This window comes from Phlebotomus papatasi, chromosome 1, assembly GCF_024763615.1.
Source record: "Phlebotomus papatasi isolate M1 chromosome 1, Ppap_2.1, whole genome shotgun sequence".
Classification (NCBI taxonomy): Eukaryota; Metazoa; Arthropoda; class Insecta; order Diptera; family Psychodidae; genus Phlebotomus; species Phlebotomus papatasi.
In genome coordinates, this window is record NC_077222.1 from 35,702,473 (window position 1) to 35,721,007 (window position 18,535).

At 31.6% G+C, this 18,535-nt stretch overlaps 1 protein-coding gene across 1 annotated transcript in view; it reads right to left on the minus strand.

The window, feature by feature from the left end:
* LOC129798952 (pikachurin) overlaps positions 1–18,535 on the minus strand; it is a 178,973-nt gene that overhangs the window by 119,217 nt on the left and 41,221 nt on the right. Inside the window, exon 2 of the mRNA XM_055842482.1 lies at positions 1,439–1,555. Within this exon, the coding sequence (XP_055698457.1) occupies positions 1,439–1,555 (117 nt within the window). The remainder of the gene's footprint in view (positions 1–1,438; positions 1,556–18,535) is intronic.

Below are 18,535 nucleotides of genomic sequence, written 5' to 3' on the forward strand. Positions count from 1 at the left end.
AAGATTAAAGTACAAAGTTTAAATACAAACACAAAATGTCTTTTCCAATGCAGGATTTAAAAAGTAGGAAATTTTCAATAGTGAAATAGATCCTAAAATAATTATATAATAATTTAATGCATTTGTTTTAAATATATATATATATATATATATATATATATACATATATATATATATATATATATATATATATATATATATATAATGCTAGGGGGTACGTGGTGCAATTGGTTAGAGCATTCGTCTCTTGGACGGAGTGAACCCCGGCCCGACTGTCATAGGTGTGAGTTCGAGTACCGCCTGGTGGAAATGTACATAGTGGCAGAAATAGTCCAGTACATAGAAATAAATATAAATATTTGAATATAAATATTTACTCTTCATACTGAATATAACCTAATTTCAATTGATTGTCAAGAATTATGAGACTTTTTTAAATAAGTTTTAAGTATTATTTAATATGAATTCAGATTGAGATCGAAATGAAGTATGAAATGTATAAAACTTGATTTTGCTGAAAACAGAAGTTCTTTGCACAGAAACTTCTGACTTTCTAAAAATTTTCCCGTAAATCATTTCAGCTATTGCAAAATCCTTTTTGAGAAATTCTTCAAATGCGTTACTGACCCAAGCACTACCGGCATTATTACATCTTTATGTTCAACCAAGCAATTTTAATTTTAACTTTTAGTTTTATTGCAAACATTCTTGAGTTTTATCTCTCGAAAGTCTGAGTAATGTGTGCGCTCTTGAGAAATTCTTCAAGTGATAAAATGAAATGGAATTATTTTACCGTATAATTCCTTCAATTACATCACATTTGGCATGAGAGGTAAGTATAGAGTAAAGTGGAGGATGAAAATTGAGGAAAATAATGATGAAAATTGAGACTGATCCTAAGAAATTCCAATCAACATGGGTGAAACTTCACAAAACACCCTAAAAACTTGATATCTAAACTCGCACCCGTATACCTTTCTCTCAACCATTATATCGTTTCTAAATTCAGAACCCTTCTCATATGCATTTAGGCAAAAGTTGTATTACTAAAGTATTCCAGGTGTTCAAAACTTTCACTCAAATCCTTAGAAATACTTCACCTAATCATCTCACTTGCATACTCCGCGCCGGATAATTTCAAACAAGAAATTGTACAATGCAGACGTAATTAACTATGTTTGTACTGAATGTGTGAGATTTCCTCAGAGAGGATCTTAAAATGGCTTTGCAGGAATTAGTAAGAATTAGTACCACGAAAAATGACCACGTGTCCCAGTAAATGCGGTTAATACTATATCAACTCACAAATTACTGAGTTCAAGAGCTACAAAATGTGTGGCCCCTCCATCCCACTATGCAACCCATGTGATATATAGTGTCCCACTGCTTTGTAGTATGGAAGTTATTATTGTTCTTGGAGGAGCAATGAGAAACTTACCCTGGCAACTGTAGCCATTTTTCTGCAATTCAAAACCCTCTGTGCAGTCACACTCGTACATTCCGTCGTGCAATTCGTAGCAAAGCTGCTCGCAGGGGCTTCCATGTCCACAGTGGCCTATCACAAGTGGAAAACGAGAAAAATAATAGAGTTAGAACCACACAATATCGGCAACATTCTTTCTCTGGGTGAAAAGCGCGGGGGCAAAAGTCCAATAAGTTTGAGGAAAGAGTGGGTGGCTTTAGACATTGCCAAATGGCATTTGAAGTATCTTCAATTTCAACGATGGTTTGTGAAAGAGTTGTGAATTACTTTTAATGTTTTCCAGCAGACAGAGATATATGAATGTCGTTTTTATTGAGAAAAGTTTTGCAATATACCACAGAAAAGTGATGAAAAGACAAGTAAAATTTATTGAGATTATGTTTTAAAGTGCAGTTAAATAGATAAAGATCGTGATGAACTAGGAATATAGTCTTCAAAGTAGAGGTCTAAGCCAGTTCCCGAAAGTGAATTTATAATACTCCAAGAACCAATTGTAAGATTTTAAAATATGTTATAGATCAATAATTGTACTTAATATGGAAATTTGAGAAAAACTTTTCTTAATAACCTCGTCTATTACGAAATTATTTCTATTTAACCATATAATTAAACTTTAAATTTGAACAAGATATTACGAACAAAAGCATTTTACTTTTAATTGAAGAACTTCAGCTAAATCTTTATTATTTTCAAGATGAATCCTAAATCGACAGCTGGCATTTTAAAATGAGAAACTGTTGGAAACTGTCTCTTTAATAACATCTGTTGACGAATACAGTAGACTATCTCTCAATTGGGCATTTGGGGAAAAATGTCATCCGGTTTATCGATAGAATTGGGCATCAAAGCCTTTGAAAATACCACAAGCAGCACTCAATTATAAAGAATCACGATAAAATAGGAAGAACTACAGCGATTTTGAGCAAATTAGCTTCATAATTAATCGTGAAAATTCTCAACAAAATTTTTCGCCTGATTGAAAAAAGAGCCGATTGAGCGAGAGTCTACTGTAAGATTTCAAGAAAAAAAATTAGTTGCCAAATGTATAAATCGGTACAAATTAAATAATTAGTTTGGTAATACAGGGGCCTCTCCACATTTTATTTTTCCATACGTTTTTGTGCAGAGGGCACTGAAGACTATTGGTAAGTTTTATCCTAAAGAGAATTGACTTATCAGTCTGATATATTTTGAAATCGTTCGTTAAAAGCTATCTAAAAATATATATTTCATAATGTTCGCCGAAATAATACAAGAACTACGAGCAAATTTGATTAAGTCGCGGTGCAATATCTGCAAAATTTTTACAATGAAAAGTGAAAAACAGCTTCACTTTTTATTAGGCTGCCCCTGGGTCAGAGCAGAGCATTCTCATACATTTTCCGTACAAAAATATGGTGTATTTTTTTCTTAAGTGCTTTTTAGTTTTGGTATAAAACCAAATGCAATCATTTTAAAACTTTTACCAAATGAAAGAGTATCTAATGTTATTACACGAGGATAATAGTCCCTAAAACCTTTATGAAAAAGACGTAAAATTCGCAATTTTTTGAATTTTTCTGAAAAATTTGCCATCTGTAACACCAGTAAAATTTTAAATTCAATAAAAATATATTCTCTGTATATGTTGCTACCATTTCGTGTTATATTTATTTTTGTGGAATCTAAAGCTTAAAAATTATAAAGAATTTAAGAAAAAGAATAATAATAATAGTAATAATAAATAAGGAAGGAGACCTCAACCTCGGGGCAGACACAGGACAAGGTAGCTGAATCAAATTCAGGATCTTGCCTTGGGGTGCCTTGGGATTTAACCCGAAGATCTTCCTGAAATGGCAGAGGATCGACAGACTGGGTTGTTAACGTTTATGTCATGGGCGCGCGACCCCAATAGGGGTCCAAAATGAAATCGATTTTGTTATAACATTTTGATAAACTTGCAGTGTACAGTTTAATTTTTCCACTAAAGCCTTCTCCTTAACTATTTTTGGGGCCAAATTCCGTCACTCCTAAACTCGTACCTCAAAAAAGTTGCTAAAATTAAGTTTAAAAACATCTTAAAGAAAAGCTTCCTGAGTGATGACTTCAAAGCTGAAAGTGATTATAACTCTCCAACTCAAAATAACGATCATTAGAAAATTCAAAATACAGTTCAGACGACCACTAGAAAAGCCCCACATCCATAACTAAAAGTTCTGGGCTAGATTCAAAATATCTGGCACAGATAGATATACGGAATAATTATGATAAAGAATGGGTTACAAATTTTGATTTCAAGAATTTTCCTTATTGAGACAAAAAAAAAGTAAAATTTCAGTAAATAATTATAAAATTAGGCGATTTAGGAAACCAAATATTAACAAAAAAAGCGTAAAAATTATTAACATAAAACAAAATATAAATAATAAAGATGAATGAACACAGAATAAAATTATTAATACGCAGCGCAGAAAAACTTTTGTTTGTAAATAAGTTTACAAAATTTCCTATGAGAGTGAACGAGACGACTAGAACTTGATCTCACTAGAACTAGATTTCATTTAACTATTAAAAAATGTTTTCACAGAAAATGTTATGGTGCGTTGATCATAATATTCTGCGAATCCGAGCAAGATGTCCAAAATGAAGTGTTCACACATTTTAAAAATTTATTTTTAGGGCAGAATCACATTGACAGTAAAATGCTCACCGTATTTCGTTAATTTACGCATTTTATTGCTATTCTTACGCAAATTTTCCATTACCGTATTACCTTATCTTATGCTCGGTGGCACTGGGTGAAAATAATAATAAAAAATTGAACAAATAAAACGAAAATTCGATAAACGGTGACCAAAAAAAACTGTACGAGAAATTAATTGTACAGTTTTTTTGCTCACTGTTTATCGAATTTTGCTTTTATTTCTTCAGTTTTTATTATTATTTTCACCTAGTGCCACCGAGTATGAGATAAGGTAATACGGTAATGGAAAATTTGTGTAAGAATTGCAATGAAAATGCGTAAATGAACGAAATACGGTGAGGCTACAGCGAGCATTTTACTGTCAATGTGATTCTGCCCTTCAACTATTTTAAAGCCTAATAAAAAAAACTATTTCCAGTTCAATAAATGATTAAAACAGATAAAAAAGGGGTCCGAGGCTTTGCGAGCTGCTCGAACTCTCGAGAAAGAGCTCTGCCTTATATACCTTTTCGCAAGTTTTCTGATGTATAGAAAATTATTGTCGAATTAAATTTGTATATAAGTCACCACAAAATTATCTTGAAGTTGAAAATTGTTCAAGAAGAGGGTTTCAAAAAATCATTAACCTTTTAATCAATTAATTGAACAAATCGGGTGAAAATTAAGCTTTGACCTTCAATAATTCCAGTAATTCCAATAATTTTCCGGTGATAGGTGTCTAAGGACGAAATGTTCAGCTGGACTACCTCCAAGACATTTCCAAAAATGAACGAAATCGTCAGGACCAATTTTTTGCAAAGTTCGAAAAACCTCATTTTTTACCTATTTTTGGGGGAGAGGGAACGCATTAAAGGTGAGGAGGGAAAAATAAAGAGGTTGGGTTCGAGATAAGGTCATTTGAAGAGGGGTCATCAGAGATCGGAAGTTGATATCTCTTACCGTTTAAATTGTATATGGGTCAAAAGACTGAAAAAGTGCGAAAACAGTATTTTCAAAATAAATCTATTACCGTTACTTTCCCAATCCATCACCGATTATGACCGATGCAATCGGATTTAGAATTAAATGATCTTTCAAAAAAGTTCAAATTTAACCAAATCCGTTGAAAATTAGGCCCACCAGGGTGGTTGACCTTTGATCTCCCACAAAACTATCCCAATGAACATGATTATGACTATAAAGCGACAAGTAATAAATTTTTAGATTAGTTAAATACTAAAATTAATAATCACATGGATTAAGCAAATGCTTTTCAAATAATAACAAGAATTAATCTCTCCACAAGCAAAGGATTTGTAAATTTGAAATAAATTCATTATATAATTTATGCATTAAACAGAGCTTAATGAATCCTTTCATTTTTCCGATTATAAATCAGAGGACCAAATCAACACTTAATACAAATACTATTTTCGTTCTTTTTCTATCCATTAGGTTCTTTTTTTTTTGCAACATTCCGGTTAAAATTGACTTTCGATTCTCTATAATCCGTATTTCCAATTCCAGCATAACCAATTTATCGACAGAAAGTGTGAAAAGAGTGCAATAGAGAAATTTTTCAGTTCAACCCTTGAGAAAATTCAGCATTCTTTTCGGGTTTTTGTTCTTATCGCATTCACAGACGACACGCAATAATCAAACCCCAAAGTACAATTGAGTGGGGTCTGAAATCGAAGGGAATGATTGTGAAAAGGAGCCAATATAAATTTTTCCCTCTATGTCTTCCCCCCCAAAATCTATTCCATCCGATATCTTATTGCAGATAGTAGAGAAAGTTTAGTGAAATATTTCTTAGGTCATGATGCTAACATAAGAATTTATTTCCAATGAGGAGGATCCTCTTAGAGATAAAAAGATGTCATAAATGATTCACTCAATATTCTCTTTACCCTTCATCCCCTATGATACACAATTTTATTTCATATGGATTATTTTACTGGGGTAAACTTTTTCCCATTGGGTGTCTTCTATTCTGCCTGTGGAGTTAGATGGGACACAAAAAAAACGAATCTACTTCAAATTTATTGCATCATCCCAGTCATACCTCACTTACAAGTTATGGTTTTACCAGCGTTTGAAAATGAAATTCAATTCTGTAAATAATGAATAGAGTTTTAAAACTTTCAGAAGCACCCAAAGAGGCTTTTCATGAATTTCATATTATACACACTTATCATACTTTGTGAATTGCAGCATAGACTAACCCCATTGCAACCCCTTTTTCGTCTCAACCTGCTGAATTAATAACACTAACAAGTCTTCAGCTGAATTTTTCGCTGTGTTTGAATAGTTAATTTCACCACTTTACTTCTGGGAACTTCGGATGGAAAACTAAATTGTACATAAGAATTAGTTTCATAATCAACTTAATCAAATTAAGAAGTTAGTCGTGTTTTTTACAGTCGGTCTAGATGCTTCTCGACCAAGACTTAAATGAAGCATATTGTTTATAATTGGTATCATGTAATATTTTTAAGTTTAATTTTTGATTAATTTAATAATTCAAATTATGTGAAATGTGAAAATAAAAGTGAATTGTCTGGAGAGTAAGAGGAATTGGGGCTACATTGATATATTATATTTTTCTACTTATTTGTAAAAGAAATTACTCCTCAAAAGAATATAATTCAGTTCCACAATTTGTAGAGCAAAAATTACGTCAAACCCCAGTGTCCTTTAGAAATATGGGCAAAAACAACGTTTATCGATGTAACTCCCTTTCTCCTAATATTGGTACAGGCAGTACAGGAATGTACTAAACAGCTCTTGATCAAAAATGTTTCTCTTTCATTTAAACTTATTAGAAAAAATAAAGAAAAATATTAAATTAAAAGCTACATACTAAAATATTCAATATTCTCTCTTCTCTTTATAGCTTTGGAGACTAAGTATTAGATAAATAATTTATGCTAGAATAACTTGCTCGTTTAAAAATTTTCTTAAACTTCAACGGCATCATTTAAAAGACAAAAATATTTTTCCCCTAATTTACTTATTATAGCTTTTGTAGTACAGCAAAATATTTAATACATACATGTAGGGTTAGAAAAAATGTTCAATATTTAACAAATGTCTTTAATTCAATAATATGTAACTCACAATTGAAATAATACGTCTTCATTCTTCAAGAGATTGAACAGGATTCTATATTATTTGTTCTACTGATAGGGTACTACGTTTTCAGTGAAATCATTCCAAATTAATTCCCACATAACATGTACTAGATAGGTTTATTTTAAAATGTGCGATATAAGAGAAAAAATAAGTATCGTAGTGATACAAGTTGGACAGGAAATTGTTTCTTGATAAATACAGTACTAAATTCTTATTTGTATGTTGTTTTATGCTATAGTTTTAATATTTGGTATATAAAAATAAAAATTTTGTACTGTATTTATTAAGAAAAAATTCTCTGTCAAATTTGTACCCGCGAAATTGTCCAACTTGTATCATTGTCCAACTTATATCACGTAACCCTAATCAAGAAGAAACGTGAAAAAAAAACAAAATAAAATAATCTGTAGGATCTTTCCTTCTAAGCCTTGGAGTTTCCTTGGAGTGAAAGAATTGGGGTTCAGTACATTACGGAAAAAGCAAAAGAAAAACGACTGAGGAAGTAGTGATTCCAACAAAATTAACCGATTTCGAAAAACCGGTTAACCGCCCTATTCTGGAGACGGTTTCAAAACCGGGTTTTAGAGATGAAACCGGTTTAAAACAGTCTCTTTACAACAATTTTGAAATTTCTCTTTAGCTTAAGTTTATTTCTTGAAAATCAAGATAAACTGCAAAATATTTCCTTGGCTTTAGAAAGGAACCTGAAGTGCAAAATATTTCTAAGTGTAATTTGTAGTATAGTATAGTATGTTAATAATATATGAAGGATAGTAGTAATGTGAAATTATCTCAGTACTTCATCACTTGAAAATATTTTATTTTTTAAACCTTATTTTTTAAGTAAGTAAAGCCATAGGCACACTTACTACTTAAGCCGAGAGACGACTTAGAGTGATTATAATCAAAATAATGATCAGATTACATTTCCATCAGTTTCTGACTAATCCGTCTCTCGGCTTCAGTCGAGAAACGGCTTAATTAGTGGGAAACTGAAGGGAATTTAGTCAAATCATTCTTTTGATTATAATTACGTTAGGCCGTCTCTCGGTTTAGGTCGTAAGTGTGTCTATGTCATAAGATAATAAGAAATAACAAGGCCTTATATTATGTACTAAGTTTCTAGCATATTAAATAAAATCGTGGTCCAATTTTTCATCCAACAACAAAATAAATAAAACGACTAATAACACAATAATTTATAAAATTGTATATTTTAAAATTAAAAGTTCTTTTCAAAATCTCACACATTAAACATTTATAAAATAAAACTGAAAATTGGATTTTTCAGTTTGCAATAAAAGTTCACCTCAACTGAACTAGGTGAAAAATAATTCAAAGCTTTTTCTTATGCTTTTCTCACCATTTTCTAAATTGAGTGCATTTCCTGAACGGGAAAGCTTAAGAACTCTCTCAAATATGTTATCCACATTTCCACTCTTTCTACTCGCTCTAGAAATTCTGCACAAAAGGCAACGAGGAAGGAGGTGAAACATCAACGAAAATAGAGCTTAAATTGTATATAGTATTAAAATCCTGTTTTTCGTGCTAGAAAAAAAAGCTATTTGCGAAAAGAATTAGGAAATGTAGTAAATTGCAATTTAAAAGAAAGTTCTGTAAAAATCATTTGGCTAAATCCATGAAGATTTTTTTTTTACTTATTATAAATTCTCATTGCGCAATTTTCTTCTGTGGAAAAGCCCAAGAGGAACAGAGATTGAGCTTTACAAGTTTTCACAAGAATAATGTAAAATGTCAGATGTGATGGAGATTTTTGAGTATATTTTTGCATTATTCATCTCCTTATGGATTATTTAAGTGTCAGTGTAATGTGGAGAAGTTATACATTTTCTCTCAAATGTATGTATCCACCGATTTTCCTAAATGTCTTCCACATTCCTTCCTGCAGTGACATATACCTATAACACTTCTTTCCCACCTGTGCTGCTTTTCTTGCTCTCCTCATGTTTGTTTTCATGTCATATTTCCTTTACTTCCCTCTTCAGTTGGGAATTTATGAAAAAACATTTTTGTGAAATTTATATTGGAAATGTTAAAAACGGAAAGCACCGAGGGTTGAGTGTAATCCAACTACCAAAAATCTCAAACATGAAGAAAAAGCCCTGGGCTTCAGCAAAGTGTATCAATTTAATTGAAAAAATTATGATCATAACATTTTATAGACGATCATATTCTCTGGAAGCTTTTCTGGGTTTGTCGAAGATGAGCTTGTATGGTGTTCGCGCGCTTGATTTGCACTCTATAAAAAATTTCCACTCTGGTAATAAATATATATTTCGCATGGAGGGTCTTTGATGGAAATCTTCTTGGTAAACAGTCGTCACCAAGAAGATGTGGAGAGAAAATTGGCGTGTTTTTTGTGCGAGGAATGTGGAGAACAAGCACAAAAAAAAGAGAGGATAAAGATGGCAAAAAGTGCCCATAAATTCCAGTTAAATTTCACTGGAATTATATACATTGTGTCCAGAAAGCTCTCTTTTATGCCACCACATACTTCTTCACTATAATTCTCACATGGTTGGAGAATTTGTGCACAAACACCGAGAAGCTTTCTTGGTCAAAATTTCCAACAAGGGTGCACGTTTTATTGGATCTCAAGGGGTGAAAATTGCACAATTAATTCCACTAGGCCAGCAATTGGAGATGGGCGTATGTGTGTTCAACTTTTCAAAGGATATCCCTTTCAGGAAAAGGACAGTTACATGGAAATTCAATTAAGCAACAGACAAATAAATTTCTTTGCAGATTCAGCAAAAATGTACTGGAGAATGTTCAGAGGTTGGTCTATACTCATATTATCCCCAATGGGATTGAAATTCAATGAGAAGAAGCAATTTGGGAAGTATTGTCGAGATTTTGCGGACCAGCAACTTTATTTGAAAATGAATAAAGGGTATTTATAATCATGTCGAAATTGAAAGAGATTTTTAGTGGAAAATTTAGTATGTTTAGGAATGGATAAATCAAGCATTTTGCACCAGTAGGGGGATGTACGATACCTTCAAATTGGGGTACTTTTGAAATAGGTTTTTAAATGGAAATGGACTTTAACATGATATAATTTAGCTCTACGAACCAATTGTGAATCCAAATTACGTTATCATAAGCCTCAATTCCTTTTAAAAAATATGATAAAAAAGCCCAATTTCAAAGGTACACTGAGAGAAATCCGAAAAGTTAAAATAACATTCTCGAAATGTTAATTTTACCATGCAGTATTGATCCGAAATCGGTGTAAATATTAGCCTTTTTAGGTGTATTGGGGGTTAAAGTTAACCTTTTTCATGTTAATTTTATCCTTAAAAAGGTGTAAAATTAACATTAAAAAATCTTGATATATTTTTACACCTAAAAAGTGTTAAAGTTATGAGGAAAAAAAGTTAATCGCACCCTTTTTTTTCTCAGTGTAGCACAATTCAAAGGTGCCCCACTTCCTCGTATTCGAATTGGAATAATTGTACAGAAAACTACCAAACGAGCTTTCCTGAAACTGCTTCGTACAAATTTTGGAATCTTAATCCATTTATTGAAGTTTAAGAAATCTTAAATAATAATAAGCAATTTTGGTGATTTTTCGGAAATTGATTAATCATGTGTTCTGAATGCAAAAGCCCAATCGTTTTCTTTTCATAAATCTTATCCAAAGAAAGCAAGACAGTTAAGCTATATGATTTACCCTTTAGAGTAAATAAAGCACGTATTATACGGTTTTCAAACTATAGATTTAGCCTAGCTCCCGAATGTTTCCACATCTTTAAAACCAAGTAGGGAAAAGGCTCATAATTTTGTCCAGTTTCTTATTTTGGACACTTTGAGGATAAAATTGGACACTAAAAATAAATTGATTAAAATAATGGATTTTTATGCCAATACTTGATGAGTAATGAATTCTTATCTAAATATTTGTTCTTTTTGGAAGATTTTAACACTAAATACGTTAAATTTTGAATATGATTTGAGTTGAAATTGCTTTGTTGAAAATTCAGTGTGAGCAATTGCTTACGAGAAATATGACAGAACTTCGTGTTTACTTCAGTCTTATTTAGCTGTGGTGAAGTACTAACAATATTTCTTCGCTTTTTTTTTTGAGTGATATTATTGAATATTCATTGAAAATTGTGTTGATTCACGTTACTGGTGATTTGTACATTTGATTTGAAGTGAGATTTGCCTTGTGAATTAGGTTTTCCATGTGAAAAATGGGCAATTTTTTACGAGGTTTACCAGAGCGGTGATAGTTCTTATTTTGGACAGGTGTTTTTCTCACGAAATTTCGTGAAGTTTTAGCTGTTGTGATGACTAGGTTGGACAAATGTCTGGGGAAACAAAGGAGCATCATCTCTACGAAAGAGATGTAGCGAGAAATGCCTTGGAAGGCTCCCGGAAAGGCCAGGGAATGAGCGAATCCGCACGTACTTGGAGTACCGAAGTCAATTCAATTTAATGAATTATATGGAAAGTTTCCGGGCTTCTTGTGACATTCTACGTTTCCCTTACATGAACAGAAAGAGGAGTTGGTAAGATTGGTTCATGAAATGAAGAACAATGGGCATCCTGTTGAGGCGGATTAGCTGTCCATATTTACAGCCATGTTGTCCAAATTAATAACCAAGTTGTCCAAAATAAGAGCCAAATTCACTTCTACATATTAATTCATTTTTAAACGTATTAAGACTAATTTTAGTAAAAATGAGATGATAAATAGCTTGCCAAGTTTCTAAACAACCCTTCTGAAAAGAGAGTAGCAAAAAAGTCAATTAGTATCGAAAATATCGCACTTCAAACTTGGAACATCGATTCTTATAAGCAGACTGGTCAGAATTATGAGCCTTTACCCTAATTTTAATGATTTTATAAAACTTAATAGATCACTTTCATTTTAATATTTAATCTTAAGTAAAAATTTTCTAAAAAACCTTGAGTAAATTTTGAAATTAGAGAAGTTCAGGCGTACAGCTACACCTTTGGCCTGCAGCATATATTAAGTACTTTTAGAAATAAAAAAAAATCCTAAGAATCATCTTAGAATTCGTCCTGTGCTAAATATGTTAGGGTGGTGGTATTACTTCTGGCCTGTCTTTAATTCTGGCCATGTCGCAATTTTACTATTCGAAAGCAAAGAGGGAAAGCGCAGTTACATATTTGTCAGAAAGTGATTCCGAAAACCTAAAAAAAATGTGATTATCATAACACATCAAATACTTTTAATTTTAAAGCCTTTTAAAATAATTTTGTGATATTGGAAAGTTTTTGCGAAGAGGCCACAAGTAATGCCGCCACCCTATTATTATGTTAATGTGAAGTCACCTGCATTGTTTAATGTAGTTTTGTTAAGTTCATGAGAAAATTTATACTAGAAGCTCTTTATTCCCTAAAAACACTTACACGACTTAAACCAAGAAAGAGTTTAACGTAATTACAATTAAAATAATGATCAGATTACATTTCCATCAGTTTCTGACTAATTCGTCTCTCGGCTTAAGCAGAGAAACGGCTTAAAACTAATGGGAATTTAGTCAAATCATTATTTTTATTATAATTACGTTAAACCGTCTCTCAGCTTAAGTCGTAAGTGTGTCTAAGATATTACGAAGATAATGATTTTAGCCAGCAATAGAAAATCTATAGAAGTGATACAAAATCCCCAAAAAGTCTTGAAATTTGCGAATTATTATCGTAATTTTTACAAATTTTCACAAATTTTTACAGTCCGAAATTTTAAAATTGGTTCGGCGCGATTCTTTATCCCTAAAATTTAACTCAATATCGGATTTACCTCTATTCAGCGTGAATGGAATGGATTCTAAGGTCGCCTGTAAAGAATCTAAGCTACCATAAGCCTTATTTAGAGTTTTCATGCTTGCAAAATAATCGAATTTATAATAAAAGAATCATACCTAATACAAGCTGATTTAAGGTTATCACTGTTTTTTTTATATCTATTTTGCTTGTACAAATTTATTAGAACTTTCGACGTATAAGGGGAAAACTTAACTTTCTGCTTCACGTTCCTTTATTATGTGAGATTCTCAATGATCTCACCTACTATTTTGAAATTGATTTGAGCAAATGTGGACTAGACAGAAAGTTCTTTGAATCTTCGACAATCTTCAACTCAGCAAATTGAAATGCTATGCTACCCATTTTATATGATTTTATTTTTGAAAAGTAGAGAAAAGGAATTTAAGATACATATCTAAATAATTATGGTCAATACCTTCTTGCAGAATTATATAATCTCTTTTATTTAGTCTTTTTATAAAAACAAATATGTTGTGTCTGTCTGTATCATTTGTACCTAGGCAGTTATCCCCTTTACAGAAATAATGAGAAATATTGATTTTCCAGCACACAAATGATAGCCATAAACATAACCATTGAATATGAGTTATATATGAGGCCCTTAACAACGAAAATGTGTTAAAGTTGCTGTGACAACGAAAAATGCACAACAAAATGACGAGGCAAGAGTTCTTGGGTGGTTCAGGTGTTAAGAAAAGACTTGACCAAGAACGTCCAAACACTTAAGAAACCACCCATCCACCCACTTTTGAAGGCGAATTTCCTTTGACACAACACGCAAGAATATGGATATGCGAAAGTAATGGACAAAAGGAGTGGTCTTCGAGTCAGTGCGGTACTTCTTAATTGAATTTCTGCAAATTGTTCCACTTAGCAAATATTAATTCAGTCATATGGTAAAAGAATACCCTTCTTCAATTTCGAGACATTCTGCAGTTATTTCCAGAGACACATTCATGTCTTCAGCGACAATTAACATTATTATTGTCGTACACAGTTACACCTTCAAGCACAAACAAGTTTAGATGAATTAAATTACCACAAACTGTCACACAATTCTTTTTAATATCCAGAAAGATTCTTTTAATGCAACTTAGTTGCAATGTTAAACAAAAGTTTGAAATTTTGCGAAGAAATTAAATTTTCTCATATTAAAAATTATACTGAAATATCAAAATGCATCATATGTTGTCAAGTGTTTTCAAAAACAATCTGGGATTTTTTGGAACTAGTACAAATTTCATTAAAACACCTACGATAAATTATGTCAATTTCGTTATAATAATACAAAAAGATTTTCATGCTAATTTGCAATTTTGTTTTAAATTTATTTTGAATAACTTTTATCTCGTTTTTATTCATAACATTTTCACAGTCATTATGGATTGCTTTACAAAATCTATCAAAGAACCAAAGCATTAAAAAATAACAATTTACTTTTCCAAGTATTAAAAAAATCAAATTTTTAATTTTTAGCAATTTATGCATTATTATAAGGATATTACCCTTTTGATAATTTTTCTCAGTTTTCAGAAGTCAGGAAAATAATTTTAAAAAAATAGTGTAAAAACTAATTTCCAAAAGAACAAGATTTGTAAATAGAAATAGCGACAATATAAATAAAAACAAATTTTTGATATAAGTGAGTTCAATAACTCTTATCACTAAACGGAATTAGAGTTAAAATTTGTTAAAAATTGTTTATTTTTGGAGATAAAAAGAGATTATTTACGAAATAAACAAAAATTTCATTAATTGCGCCTCAAAAGGAGATAGAATTAACAAAAATTGTTTTTTTTACCAACTAAAAAACAACAATAAATTATTTCTAACAATAATTTGTTCGTTTTCTTTTTTTAACAACATTTTAACAAATTTTAAACATTTTTTATTGAAATAAGTTTTAATTTTGACAATTCTTCTCAATCAATTGGATTATGAAATTGAAGTATGTCAAGTGAGTAGCGCGTGTGTCAATAAAATTAAATTAAATTGTTAAACGCAAATTTGCTAATTTTGTTTATGAGGGAGGTCTGAGACGATCCAAATTTGATGGCTCTGTGCCTCAAGTTTGGAGCACCCGAGGAATACGGAACGGAGCCCTGAAAGGTATTTTTCATCTTCCATAACCTCATTCTCCCTCTTGTCTTATTTCTCGACTTTTTTCTTTAATTTATAGATCATGGAATCACTTCAGACAATATCTGCGACCTCGAGGAAACGGATATCAATGAAATCCTTCCTCATGGGGCCGTAAAAGCGATTCCGTCGAGAATGGCGTCAAAACGTGCAGTCCGGAAAGAAAGTACGCCAGGATCAACCAAAACGGGGAGACACTCGAGTGTCCTCCTGGACTATTTTCTCGATCCATGATATTTTAAAATGTCCAGAAGGAATTTCCCTTAAAGAATACCATGAGAAAAATGGTAAACTGGATAAGAACAGGAGAAAAGAACTCGTTAACCTAATTCTAGATAACGCAGAGCCGGGGTTTGTTTCTGTCTTGCCGATCCATTGAAATTCTCTCTTAGGATATTTGCGTGGTTTTTACCTGGCGAAGATAAAGTAAAATGAAATTAAAAAGCTTTGGAACTTCTCCTGAAAAAGTCATATGTTTCAGGGAGAATATTATGTTCCAAAATTTGCAACTAGAAAGTCTTATGGAGAAAAGCTGTGCTGTGCGTAACTACAAATTATTTCACGGAAAATATACATGTTCTTTATGAAGGAGTTGTTCACTATGATCTTTGTAGTGCGCTGTCATATTTAATTACGAAAAGAAATATTTTACAATCGACCAACTTAATGCGGCAAAAAGGAAATTTAAATATGATAGCGAATATTCTTCTAATTCAACTGTAATTACAAGGAAGCACTTGAAAAAAGAAAAACTAAAAATGTTCGCATCTAAATCGGCAACTTGTGTACGAATTATTACACTGGTGATAGCTTCATTCGTTTCATCTAATGATCCTGTGTGGAAATTTATAATAATTTTGCAGAAAATAGTAATGATTCTTTCAAAATTTTCAGTCAGTGAAAACGAAATTGTCCAAGTGAATAATCTCGTTTCTCGTCACAATAAACTATATCATAAGCTTTTTAAAAAGAAATTAAAGCCGAAGTATCACTACTTAACACACTATGCTCAAATAATTAAGCAAAGCGGACCACTCAGACCAATTGCAAGTAAAAGATTCGAAGAAAAAAAACAAGGATAAATATTATGCGAAAAGTACAACGTCTCGAAAAAATATATCACTTTCTCTGGTAAGCTTCTTTGCAAATTTCTGACATGTTCTTTAATAAAAATTGTAACGAAGATTTAAAGAAAATTGAACTAATTGGAAACTCCATTATTTTGAATTACAATGATCTTGTAAAGAAAACGCGGTATGAACATGAAGCACGGAAATAAATCATTAGAAATTTATGAAAAAATAAAGTACTACGGCAAGACTTTTTCTTGAAAAACTTATAAAAATCGGTACCTCATATTTCGAAATCAAATGTTCAAAACTGAATTAAAATTTGACAGACACCGAAACCATTATTATGTTGATAGGAAGATTAATAATGAAATTTGTCAAATGATTTCAAACTTTCCAGAAAAATGTAAAATTTATAATGTAAATGGAAGGAAATATATTCAGTAAGATTGAAAATGATTATTTTATTATAAAATAAAATTAATTTAAAATTAAGAGACATTTAAGAGGTGCATAAAAGGGTTTTTTAAAATTGTTATTTTTTTGATAAATGTTGTTAAAAAAAATTGATAAATTTAATCACTTTGTAACAATATTTAACAGAAATTTGATTAATTTTTGATATCTAAGATTTAAGCAACTTTGGAGATTAAAATTAAACAAAACGCAACAATTATGTTGTTTAACCGCAAAATAGTAACTTTTGTTTAATTACTGTATGGGAATTAACAACTTTTAACAATTTTTTAATCTCCTTTTCCGTTCAGTCACATCAAACAAAGAAGCTCAATCCTTTCGGAGCCTTTAGATCCATTTAGATTTACATCAAACATTTTTTATTTTGTTAGTTTTGGCGATCTTTTCATTTGAATGTCCAAAAATTCACCACCGGCAAAGCTGCAATACCTTTCAAACTCGTAGTTTTTCTAAAAATTGGTTTGTATTGTGCGAGTCTAATAAAATTTACTGTGTTCTAATCTAGGTTTAAGCTAAGGCTTTACTAAATTTGTGATGAGTTCTCTATATGGTTTTAATAGAACTAGATATTACAAGAAATCAAAGTTCATAAAATTTAAAATACTGTATCACCGTTTTTATTAGCCCGAATTTTATGATCTTGGGCGCAAATGAAAGGTATAAATAACGATTTGTGCCGATTTTAATCAATACAACAACCAAGATTGGATACGATTCTTTGTCAGCAAGCACTTTGAGGTTGTTTGTAAGACTCTTAACCCTCATAACTATCAAAAGCTTATCTGATTTTATCAATAGTTCTTCAGGTAACTCTCTATCAATTTAATCTTTAATTTTTTCCTACCAAATTTATTATTGCAAGCACTCTTATTCTATGATATTAAACAAGGGTTACATCAAAAGTTCTAAATCATACGAAAATGATGAAACTGCACGGCAAATTCGTGAAAAATTTCCATACCGCCCCGACAGGAAACCGTTTGAGCGATGAATTTCCCTTTTGGTAAAATCGATGTGGATGAAAAATGTACATGCAACCCTTTTTAGGAGTAACTGAAAAATTAAAAATCAATTTCTCATGCAAATTCAACCAATAGTGAAGAGTTCAAAGAAAATGTGAGCGTTCAAAAAGTGATTTTGCATTTGGAAAGAGATAATCTATTTGGACAGGAAAGGGATGAATTTGGAATGATCTGAGATTTTTCAAAAAATGTTGGCGTTATGCACGAGGCAATTCATGAATATTAAGTAGATGGGATATTCGTTGAAAATTATCTACAGTGGCATTCATAGAAGCCACATATTTGGATAATATAGGTGGAGAGTAGATGGTTGTTTGCAGTGATTTTGGGGGCCTCTCACATGAAAATTTTCCGAGGCACCCAAAATTGAGTTTGAATCCGAAATGAAGCTTTCTTGATCATTTCGAATTGCAAATAATCCTAATAGCTTTGGTCATCCTCTTTGTGCTTTAAAATACACAAATACTCGTCATATATCTCCTCATGGGGGCTTGCCTCTCTGAGTCTGTTGCTGAGGCAAAAGTTGAGGACAAAAGCAACCACCTTGTTAGTCCAGAGGTGTAAAATCACAAGCTCTCCAGTAACTTGTACTAACCACGTGCTCTGATGTCTCCCAAAGAAAAGTTTAGTAAAAATTAGCTAGGATTAGTGTAGCGGAGATTAGAGGAGTTATTTTTTGTACAAAAGAGGTTATATTTTCACCATTTCCACAGAAAGTGAAACC